General features: G+C 33.9%; 1 protein-coding gene across 1 annotated transcript; it reads left to right on the forward strand.

The window, feature by feature from the left end:
* The first annotated feature begins 233 nt into the window (after positions 1–233).
* Positions 234–925, forward strand: LOC131868883 (putative germin-like protein 2-2). The gene is made up of 2 exons (XM_059215689.1): positions 234–291; positions 390–925. Exons 1-2 carry the CDS (start codon positions 234–236, stop codon positions 923–925), a joined length of 594 nt encoding a protein of 197 aa, XP_059071672.1.
* Positions 926–12,837: the final 11,912 nt, after the last annotated feature.

A 12,837-nucleotide genomic window follows, 5' to 3' on the forward strand; every position in this document is an offset into this window, starting at 1 on the left:
GTGACGTAAGGAAAAGAGCAACAACTCTGGAAGGATCCGTGAAATATACGGAGTCAAGATGAATTAGTCTTTGCGGAGAGTTATGGTTTGGGCTATATAAAGCGTGTAATGGGTTTGTAATAGACATTCATATCCTGATCTCTTGTGTCTGCGTTTCTATTACAATGGCTAACCGCATGATTTACTTCACGTTGGGACTTTTTCTGTTGATATGCTGTTACAGCGACAGGGTCATGGCAGGGGATCCGGATCCCTTGCAAGATTTCTGCGTTGCAGATGAGGAAAGCAACGGTGAGTGAGAATATTTATACATAAACAATGATAATGATTTGCTTATTAGACGAGTCGAGTTACTAACAGACAGATTGATTTGATCTTGTTTTAAACAGTTTTGGTGAACGGGTTCGTTTGCAAAGACCCAATGCAAGTTTCAGCAAACGATTTCTTCTTCCGGGGACTTGGGCAGGCAGGGAACACCGACAATGATGTGGGCTCCAACGTAACGATGGCGAACGTTAAACAGATACCAGGCCTCAATACGTTTGGAATATCGTTGGTCCGCATCGACTACGCAGTGGGTGGAATAAATCCTCCTCACACACACCCAAGAGCCACCGAAGTTCTTGTTTTACTGGAAGGCCAGCTTCTTGTGGGTTTCATTGACACCAGCAACAAATTTTTCAGCAAAACTTTGGAGAAGGGAGATGTGTTTGTGTTTCCAAAGGCACTTGTTCATTTCCAGCAGAATGTGGGGCATGAAAATGCAGTGGCCATAGCTGGATTGAGCAGCCAGTTTCCCGGAGTTCAGACAATCGCCAATTCTCTGTTTGCGGCGAATCCCCCTCTCCCCGATTCCGTTTTGAGCAAGGCCTTCCGCATCACCCAGGAACTGGTGAATTACATTCAAAAGAAATTCGCATACTAAACAAAACAAACAAGAGGTCTCCCAATGAAGACCGTCTTTCCCAATTCTTTTTTCTCACCGTTGAATAAAACTATCATTTTAGGGTTATTGGCGTCCTCTTGTGCCATTCATAGCATCTGTTTTGGACATCAGCATGTCCTCATCATATTCCAAAGATTGAAAATTAACCGTTGAATAAAACTATCATTTTAGGGTTATTGGCGTCCTCTTGTGCCATTCATAGCATCTGTTTTGGACATCAGTATGTCCTCATCATATTCCAAAGATTGAAAATTAAATATTGATGTCGTTTTGTCCCTTTGATGACAACATTAAAATTTCACTTTGCTGTAACACATTTTAAGGTAAGTTGTAAGCGCATTTTGAATATAATTTCCAATATCTCAAGGTATTTGTTGATTGATACGAAGAAGATAAAAGTGTCGTCATATTGAGAAATTGGCAATCGCATTTCCATCAAGAATAAGATAATAGATATAACTCATACATTATCAGTGAGATCTGCAAATATCATAATCTTCTACTTTTCCCATGCATTTATAAATGATCTAATAAAATAGAGCTTCATACATCAGTTCATTCTAAAGCTTCACGACCTCTTCTTTCATGCCTTCGATGTCTATATAACCTATGTCTTTGAAGCTTGCTCATTTTCATTCTATGCAACTACTGCAGATACTCAAATTCTTAAGAAACTGCAACAATAATGTCTTGAGTTGATGAAAAACATAGTACATGCTCACAACAAAAAAGAAGCATATTTCAAATACATAAATCTTATTCAATCAACATACTCTTTATTAAATAGTCTTGTGGTATTACAGGGGTGACATATTGTTATAAATCACAAAGGGGTGCGAAATATTATGTATAACATTGTAGGCACAAAATTTGACCACATACAAAATTTCAAGACAAGTGGAAGGTGTAGATGTAGAAGATACCAATTTTGGCTTTCTGAATGTTCACATCAGTAGCATAGTGCATTGGATCGGCACATAAGTGAAGAGAACAAAAATCAGCGATGGTGAGATTAGAATGGAATATTCGATTTGATTATCGATCGGTTGGTATTGGAGAAAGTTTTCTACATGATTTATTTAGGGAAGTGCTAATTTGTTTTAGACAAGTGCATGTATTTTATTCCATATTTGATAGCTAGGTGCATGTTTTTTATTCTAGGTTTTGATTGAGGTTGACAAGGAAGTGAACGCTATTTGGTTGCATAGTTTAGCTTGGGGGAAGACATTGAAAAGAGAGACTATAAAATAATGAAGATATCAATCAATAGATTTGGATGAAGAAAAACGTCGAGTAATAAGATGGTGCAACACTTGGAAATGGAGATTCTAGATTTCAACTCATGGAAACATAAGTTTTGTCATTGGAGAGAATTAGTCAATGAGCGTAGAACTCGAGCATATTGTTAAGCAAGCTCTTTCCACAAGAATACAATATTGTACGAAATTACATAAGTGCTAGGTAATGTCCACTTTGTATTTAAGACTCAAATTGAGAAGTTGGCTTGTGAATCTTGCATTTAATTGATACTAGAGATGAGGGTACAACTCCATTCTTTTCAATATTTTTTATTGGGTTACACCAAGGAAAGTTCTAAATCACTAGTCACTATTTTATATTCTATTGAGTCCTACACGCTTACTTTCATTTTATGCCACCAGTATGTATATGTGAGCATTTAAGAAAACATATAAAGCACATTTTAAGTGATAAAAACACAACCTTTGCTCATATCTACAAATAGAAGCCGAGTTTAGTTACATGAACCACACGAAGCATTACACTCCTTGCGCACTCCTGGTCTTATGGAATTAGAGGAGTCACATTATGGTATGAAGCATAAAAGGGCGCGAGTATAACATCGTTGGTATTTACATGAGAATGTACACAATTGCAAGACAAGTGAAAGATGTAGATGGAAACACGTTAGAAATAAAAATGTCTATTTTTTTCTATATCAATGTTGGTTTCAGTACCACCAATTTTATACCAATACAATATGGGATCATACCTTAAAAAATGTTGGTTTATGTAGCATATATAATCATACCATCTCATAAATCAATGTAAACCTTGAAATGGAGGAAACAAGATCCTACGATTGACCAATGTAAGCTAGAAGATCTTAGTTGACACAACATAATTAGTAATAAGAATAGGACTAGTTGTTGTCTTTAAGGAAGGGATACGAAATTAGGTTCCTGTTCCTTTTGTTGCATGAGATGGAGACAGTGAAGTGTCTATAGATGAACTAGTCTAACAATGGTAAAATGACTAAGTTTTATAGAATGTAGTAGATACAAGATGAAATATAGAAAGAGTAAGACATATCTGAGATGGAGACATAGAGAGGAAATTGGGACTGTAATATGAAGCTAATTGTACTAGAGAGAAACGTTGGAGATCCGTGTCTAAAGTTGAGGGAAAATTGAGAGATGATCGAAAATGAAATCGACAATATTTGATCACTTGCCTCTTAAAAATATGGGTCAATGACTGCTGGGTGCCCTGTTCTTAGGGTTTTCGTTCAATCAATGTTTTGTGATGCCTGCTAATGTCTGGTCTACTTTTCTTTAACTTTCTTGTTATCGGATTTGGACCTGTAGATAGAGAAAATTGGGAGAAATGGTTATTTCATATAAGGGATTACCTTATCCAAACCGCGTATTAGTGTTCTCTCTTCAACAATGATAATGATGAGATAGGATGCATGCCCCCACAAGAAAAGAGGCTAAGCAAATGATAAATGGTGAAATGATGACACCTTATCTTAGGTACAAATTACATAATACACTTGATCATAATTGCTATAGCATATATTTCAATGATTGAATAATCAAATTGGGACTTCTTTATCGTTTCGCTCCCTGAATGCTTGATTGACTAGGTTTTTTGGTTTTCTATATTGAGTACATTGATTCCTAGAATGGGAAAGGGAGTTGTGTTTATATGAAGTTCACACCTTTTCGAAACATTTTGTTGTGATGGGACAACAAAACAAATTAGATTCATGCAAATTACAAGGTCCACTTTCATCTCTCAACAGTTGAGCCTATTTTAGCAAAATAGGGGTGTTGGGTGCACTAGTCCTTGAAAAATGTGCTAGTTAAAAGTTCACCAACAGGGGAAATAACCTGGTTTTCCAAAGCAATCTGAACATTAGGTACACACACGAATAAACCAGGCACACACAAAAAAATAGAAGAAAACCACATAGAAAACCATGCTGAAGAAGACCGTAGTCTACAAAAGGATAAACACTTGTGCAAGAGAAAACTCGTGACTTGTGCAAAATCGACGAGCTCCAAATGACCTTTTTGTGGGTTTGAGCAATTTCACTTACTATAGATTAACGTTTGCTCGCACCTCCATGAACCCAAAATAGCCTACGCCAATTTTTCAAGCTATGTGTTGTTAGTGTATGATATTCTAACTAGAATATTCTTCTATGTAAGTTTGCTAGATGGTTAGTTGTTAGAATAATGCCTGGTTATGTTAATCTTATCCATGAAACATTACATGATTCTAGATAGCATCTGATATTATAGGTGGAACTGTATTAGATATGTATTTTTAATCACCCCTAAGTTGATCAAAGATATTAAGAGCTTATCATTCATCTCAATCTGTGCATTTTCTTTTTTTGAGCTCCACTAGTTTTTTGGTACTCACATGTTTGTAATTTATTTTAATTATGACTGCAGATTTATAGAGGTTTTGATTGAGGTTGAGCATCTGAAAGGAATGTGGATTTGTGCCATAATATTTTTGTGTTCTTGTGAGGACATGATAATCCGAAGGTGTTTCTACTGTGATTTTAAAAATCCCGATGAATTGAAGTTTATAAAATTCATCGTATAAATAATAAAATAAAAATAGGAGATTTTATTTCATGGTTGATTAGTGTATTTTAAATTATATATATTTTTTATTAAATTGTTGATCATGGAGACCAAGTTGACAAATTTGAAGCTCTACTGTAGGGCGATTTTTTAGGAACACATTATTGTGTGGATAGTGGAAGCGCTTAATTAGCTAAAAGATGATTTGTCTTCAATTTTAATAAGACGATCAATTATTTTACTATGGTCAATCTGCATGTGTAAAGGTTTGGGATATTTTATTAAAAAGCCGATCCTTGTGTGCTGGCTTTTTGGCACTTTCTGGTGTGGTAAAATTTGCATAGGCTGATCTTTTGGCATAGATATTTGATTTGAACTAGTGATATAAAGTGGTTGTTTTGGCATAAATTGTTGGATATTGTTGGTCATGCTAGGATATGTTGTGGTCATTGATGTCAACATATTCCTATGATTTTCTCTGGTGATTGCAGATTGGGAAGATTTTCTGATCCGGTTTGTAGCGATGCTTTGTTGATCACTGTTTCGCAGAGTTCGGTATATCCTCTGGTATATTTTGGTGTGATCAGATCTGGTGCTGAGATTTTGGGATATTTCTTGGGAAGGTCTTGTGTATCTTAATTTCAGTTGAATCATGATTTGGTTCTCCGCAAGTTATCTTTCTTCCTGGCCGTTGTTGATTGGTTGTGTTCTTTAGCTTTCAGACGTTGACCGATGAAGATTTGAAAAGTAGTGTTGGTGCAGCTATTGTGGATGATTCTAATGTGCTTGCTGGTATTTTTTTTAATTATGTCCTATTTGTTTTGGCAATCTGTATTTATCGTTGTGTGAGTTTTTGGTGGTTTCTATCAACCAGTGATGATTTGTGTGTTATGCACCATTTCTGGTGGTGTAGCGTGTTGCGATTGATCTTTGCGTGATTTTCGGTGGAGTTATGTGTTTGGGAATTTGACCTAGAACCATGCTATGCTATGTAAACCACTATATTGGTCTGGTGGTCAGTGTTTGTATCGTGTGATGTAATTTTTTAATTGAGGGTCGAGGGTTTAGCCGACCTTGTTATCAAGGTTGATAAATTATATATATAGGTGATATAGTCATGTAATTTGGTTGTTTGATGTTGTGTCTTCATTATCAGAGAGAGGTTTGTGTGCGAACATGTGATGTATCCTTCGATGTTGAGTTTGTGGTGAGATTCTATTTGGAGATGCTATTCTTTCCGTTCATTTCTTTCGAATTGTAGTCCAAATCTTATTGCGAGTCAGTGAGACTTCCCTAAGGGTTGTAGCCTTCCGAGCAAATATTATTTGAGCAGTGAGCTCTAGGCAGTGTGCCTGAATGCATGTGCATTCCTCATTGTAATATTTTCACATACTATTGTAGAGTATCATCTTACTGTGGGTAGGTTCCCACCATGGTTTTTCGCTTAACTGGGTTTTGCGCATCAAAATCTTAGTGTTGTGTGTTGTGCTATTAATTTTCTTATCTGTCTTATTACTGCAGTTTATCAAATCTGTGTTTTGCGGTAAAGTTTGTTATTCCGGTGAAGACTGATTCACCCCCCTCTCATTCTTCCCTCTTGGCTGTTGTTAACATAAATATTGTCAAATCAAATCAATTTTTGGTCAATCTTAGAGTTGCATATGTTGCTTATCTATTTTTGCATGAATTTTGAACAATTTGAATAAAACTGTTTTGTCTTTCTCTATTAATTTTTCCTTGCATGAATGTCATTTTGGCTATTTACAAGGCCGCAAGACTCCTTCTTGGTCTAATTTTTAACCTTTTTTTACCGTTACTTGAGTTCTTCAAGGTCATGTTTTGCACCACTTAGACCAGTTATCTAGCATTAGAGGGCATGTGGAGATTTTGTTTTGCCTCATGGCCTCATCTAGTTTTACTTTATTTTGGTAGTCACGTTTGCCTTTTTAGGCTATAGTGTCCCTTGTTCCATTGCTGATGAAAAGATCCTTTGTCAACTATGAATCTTTGTTACATGAATTTTGGATGAGAATAATTGCTTCCAGAGATTTATTCCTATTACAAGCACTTTTTTGTGGAGGCTTTTATGGAGGAAGACAATAATAGTTCCTAGTGCATATTTTGTGTTCTTTTTGCCCCCGTATTGTTTATGCTCTTTCCAATTTGGTTATTTTAAAAATTGTTCACATATTTTAATGATGAAGTATCATTTCGTGAATTATACTACACAAAATGTAGTAAAGTTCCATCATCTGGGTGGTTACATGCACACACATCTAGTGTAGGTTTCATTCAAAGCTTTTTGAAAAATAAAACTTATGAAATATAAGTTACTAATTAACCATACAATCTCTTCAACAATTCCTCCAACTGGTAGCCAAATGATGTTACGTGCATCTAATTTTTTTGACATCATACCAACTAGAGAGTAACTATGCAGTTATTGTCATGAGCCTATTTCATAAATTACAAAATAATTTATACTTATTTATTTATTTTTCATTAAATTTAAAACAAATTAAGATAGAAATTTTTATTTGAATTAAATATACATTATTATGATAAAGATTTTTATAAATATATTAAATATTTTATTGAAAAGTTTTTTATAAATTATATAAATATGTATATTAAAATCATAAATAAAATAGAAACTCTATCAATTAGAAATATTTTAATTAATATAATGAAATGTCATCACACACAGGCATAGAATCCCAAGAAACCAACATCCTAACAAGCTAATATCAACTCTAAAATTTATCTAGAAGGAACATTCAGATACACTAACAAAGTCTAAATACGTAGTTGTTGTTGGTGCTCCAAAATGTTCCTTGTATTGTAATGGATTAGTCATATATGTATCCCACAAAATTATGATAGAAACATTTTACATCTACCACAATGAAAGAATAGATAACAATACTAAAAGTATAATAAATGTAAACCTAGGTATTTTGTCAATCTCCTAAAATATTATTCAAGAAAAAGATAACTGATATGAAAAAAATTACATGTTATAAATAGTTTTAGAAGAGTTAATCAAAGCTAGAAACTTGATTTTCAAGAGGATGCAATTTGAGAATATGAACCATCACATCAAGCAATTGGATGATGTTGAGTGTCGACATATTGCTAGGGAGACATGCAAGCTAAGGTGGTGCTTGATCATCATAGACCAATTCAGTGATGCCAAGTCAGTTCTTGTAGGTGTATTGAACCTAACTCATCAAAGGAGGAGCAAGTGACATATGGCATTACATCAAATATTATTCAATGTACCTAATCTCATTTCTCATTGATCCACATTCAAAGAGGGACATGTGCCCAAAGTGTTGTAGTTTTCTCATTGGTTAAAGTGGTTGTTGTTATAACTAGCCCTAATTAGGGTTTCATGGTTAAATCTCGGCCATTAAATTCAAATCAATCTCGGACATTCATTTGTATCAAGACTTCTATATAAGGTTTGCCTTCTCATTTTTAAAGGTTAATAGGTGGATAATAGAGTAGAGCAGAACTGTTAGAAAGTAGAGTAGGAGGAGGAAGCTAGAGATTGTTTCCAAGACTTGTTGAAATTAATACATAAGTTTTGTTGAAGATATGGTGGATGTTTGTGCTGTCTTTCTACATTTTGCATGGGTTCTTGTTACTTCTCAAAGTTAATTGAATTTTACTGATTATGATGGAGAAATGCGAAGATATATGATGAATTACTTAGTGCTCATACCATTTGTTATTTGTTGATTGCAAATTGTAGTGCATGGTTGGTCTAAACCTCATTGTTGAAATAGTTCGATTTTTTAGTATTTTTAAAAATGTAAAAAGTTCTATATATTATTATTTTTAAATTATATTTTGAATTTTAAAAATAATTTGTTTTAATTTATTTTGAAATTTTTATCTATTAATATTTATTGCTTTTAAAAGTTTATAATATTAAAATAATTAATTATGTATTTAAAAAATTTAATATTAAATTATATGTTTATGACTTCTTAAATATTATTCTTATTTAAAGGAGAATCTAGATCAATAGAACAATTTAGATTAAATTAAACTTAATGGTCGTTGGACATAAAATCGAAGCTATTGTTAATTCAGTTTAGAATGTGATTATTAACCACACATGTCATTAGAGGGATGCAAGGTTGTATGGGCTTTAGGATGACTTGACCTTATTATGTGTGGTCATAAGGTTGTTTGTAAAGCTAAAGCAAGGCAAGTATGGATATCGAGAAAATAATTATAGTGTGTAATTTAAGACTCCCAAATGTGAGAAATAAATACAAACAAGAGAAGTGTTGAAGTATACAACTTCTATGTAACTTCTTCCCTTGCCACTCTATCTACAAAATTCCTCAGATGTATTATGTACTGAGAAGTATAAGTGGATAATGCACTAAAGGATAGTGCATACGTGACAAAACACACAAAATGAGGTTATACATGGCAATTACAAATAATTCAATACTATGTTAATACTATTACTATTGGTTCAAAGATTTACAAAAGGTATAACCACCATACTAGGTGTCAACCTATGTTAACATCTTCATTAACGAGTTTGAATTACAAATTGGCCCAAAAATATCCCTCCCTCCCTCCCTCTCTCTCTCCCCTTTTGTATCTTTGTATCTCTTCTTTTCTATCCGTTTCTATCTCCTAATCTTTATCTTAATTTCTCCTTATCCCTCTACAACTATATCTCTCTTTATTTGTCCTTTTCATCCTCTCTCACTCTATCTAGGCACGTCTCACTCTCTTTAACCATCTATTTCTTTGCCACCTCCCTCTCTTCATTCCCATCTCTAGCTCTCTCTTCCTCTGTCACCCTATCTCCAGACATGTCTCGCTCTCTTTATCTATTCATCTCTCCCCTCTCACTATTGCAAACATAACATGAGCCTATTGGTAATGGAGTTCAATTATCTTTTGATTGAAAGGTTTTCTTTCACTTATGTTTGGTTTGTATTAATGAATGCACAATTGATTCAAAGTTATCCCTCGCTCATTCTCTCTCCCCCTCTCTATATATTTATCTCTTCTATCTCTATCTATTTCTCTCTCCTCTCTCTTTATCTCTTCCTCTCATATCCATATCCCTATTCTTCTCCATATCTATATCAATCTCGATCTCTATCTTCCTCTCTATATTTATCGCCTAACTCTATCTCCTCACTCCTTTATCTTTCCCTCACTCTTCCTCCTCTATCTCTCTCTTTATATCCCTATATCTCCCTCTCTCCTTCTCTCCCTATTTCAAACAAAACATAAGAATATTGGTAATGGAACTCGATTATATTCCCGGTTTAAGGGTTTTGTTTGATTGCATTTGTCCGTTTAAGTAGATGCATAGTTGATTTGGATCTATAATTTTTTCAAATGTTGAGACCTTTGTTGAATAAATAATATCATTTACTAAATGGTTTGCTAATTTATCTCACGTGTTGCACAAATATATGAAAAAATAGATCAATTTTTTTTAATAATCATTCCACATCTATTCGGCGTACATATTGCACACCAAGGTGCAATTGCTAGTTGTATATTCTTGACTTTTCTATTACACCATATCATTCAATAAAAAAGAGAATAGCGTTGATGGAAGAACCACAATCATCTGTAACCGCATAGGCTACCCATGCCTATTTGTATCACCTCCACATAGAAAAGTACCTAAAACCATGCTCTCTACATTAATAAACATTTTCTTACTTATGCAAACCATGTCATTAAAGGGTCCAAAAGTATAGGGATTCATTCAAAAAATATTCCTCACTTAATTGCATCCAATATTAGATCACTCCCGGTGTCCATGCTCTTACATGGATGTAGATTTACCTTTCGTATTAGTCATTTGTGGAAACTCAATGGGGAATTGGAGATTGTGAGTGTGGTATGAAAGACAAGGTAAAACCTATGAGAGATATTAAAAAAAAATGTACTCGAGTAGTTATCAAGAAAACTGAGATTATACTAGCGTAAAATATGACCAAACTGTTTTATTGACTTGCTCTTCTATAATATGAACCACTTATTATAATCATGAATCGATCAGGTGTAGAATTTTATTCCCCCTCTCACTCTATTTGTTCCTTATATTCGATTGTTGATCACTTTGATTTCTTAATTGTAAAAAGTTCATTAGTTAGCCACCCTTATCCAAAGAGAGTAAAAAGATAATTCTTGATAGGTAAACAAGGGATCATGGAACTAAACGTTTCCCAACCAAGAATCATCCCAATATATCACTTTTAACGCATTTTTTACTTCTCAAATTGAATATTTTTTATAAACTATTTATAATTGTCATATTATTTGATATAAAAGAAAAGAAAATTCAATCAATATAAATAAAAATAAATAAAATGAAATGTCTAATCAATATGAAATACTTTTCTCATATATTTGATTGAAGTAAGAGGAAAAAAATAATCTTTAATATTATATTTTCCTATTTAGTTACCCCAAACAACTAATTCATCAAAACATTAAGTTAAAAAAAATATTAAATAAACATATATCTCACAAAAATAATAAAAAATAAATCATCTAAATCAACTGTATGTACTTTGTTAAAAGGAGAATCGAGAGGACAATGCAGTCAACTGGACGAAAAGTTTTGGTGTCGAAAAATGGAAATAGACAGATCTCAAACATTAGAAAAAGTAGTAAACCTACTTTATTAAAGAGAATTCACTCACCTAAAGGTAAAATTTTGATCTCCAAAACTGCTAGAAAAGACACCTACTTCATTTACAACAACACACTCACCTAAAGATTAAATTTTGGCCGAGTTCAACTGTAGATGGATGTGAAAGAGACAATCTAAGCAACGCACTCAACGCAACGTGAGCAATGTTTTCGCACCCATCAACAGTTTGAGAATGAAGGCTCTTTTCTCTAAAATATCGCGGTTTACATTCATTATAGTTATGAGTATTGGAAGCGGTACGATTTTTAGTCACTGTTGTACCTTGACCCAAGGTAGTTCAAGATGCATTCAAACTACTCACCCATGACATTCTGAAAATCAGACATCAACGTCTTAATAAGGTTATATCTTATAGAGGTGATGGATTCTAGTGAATTGTAATGTCAAAACCGGATTCTATTTCCGCTACCCATCTACCCTCTAGGGTTTGGAAAAATAAAACGATCTTAAATAATTCTAAATACTAGATCCCTTGGACAACATGGTCTCTTCCAAGATGGGATTCTCAACACCACCAAAAAGTTTTTTTTCTTGTAGAATACCTCTCCAAAATCTATCTTCTTATACATTTATCCTCCATAAATTGGTTCTTATGTTTGCATATGTTGTCTTAAACCTATAATTTAGGTCTCCAAAACTGCTAAAGAAAAGTAATACACCTACTTGACTTCAAAATTGTAGATGGATGTGAAATAGATATTCTAATCAACGCATTCAATGTAAAGTAAATGAACATAAGTTATTTTGAGCAATGTTTTTCTGTCCTAGAACATAGACAATCTGAGAAATAAACATTGAATAACATAAATTAATTTAAATGACGAGAGATAAAAATCTCATTGAAAAAGGGTACAAAGCATGGACAGTCTTTAGGCCAATATCCAACTCCAAGAAAGAAACTTTCCTCTCATACCGATTCTCCCACGGTGGAGAAAGATTTATATATTGTTTCCTTTGAAGAAGCCCACCGTTCCAATTAAGTCTAAACAATTCCACATTACTAAAATGATGGCGATGGCGAGAATACGTGTAAGGCAGGAGGTAAGTTGATCTTGAGATAGGCATACGCAGCAGGGCAGGGAGAAGATAGAAAATTTCAACGTTAATGAAAGGATGGTGAGAATACATCTGCGGTAGCAGGCGAGACAACCACATGCAGTAAGACTTAGTGTGACGTAAGGAAAAGAGCAACAACTCTGGAAGGATCCGTGAAATATACGGAGTCAAGATGAATTAGTCTTTGCGGAGAGTTATGGTTTGGGCTATATAAAGCGTGTAATGGGTTTGTAATAGACATTCATATCCTGATCTCTTGTGTCTGCGTTTCTATTACA

Source organism: Cryptomeria japonica, unplaced genomic scaffold, assembly GCF_030272615.1.
Source record: "Cryptomeria japonica unplaced genomic scaffold, Sugi_1.0 HiC_scaffold_223, whole genome shotgun sequence".
Taxonomy (NCBI): domain Eukaryota; kingdom Viridiplantae; phylum Streptophyta; class Pinopsida; order Cupressales; family Cupressaceae; genus Cryptomeria; species Cryptomeria japonica.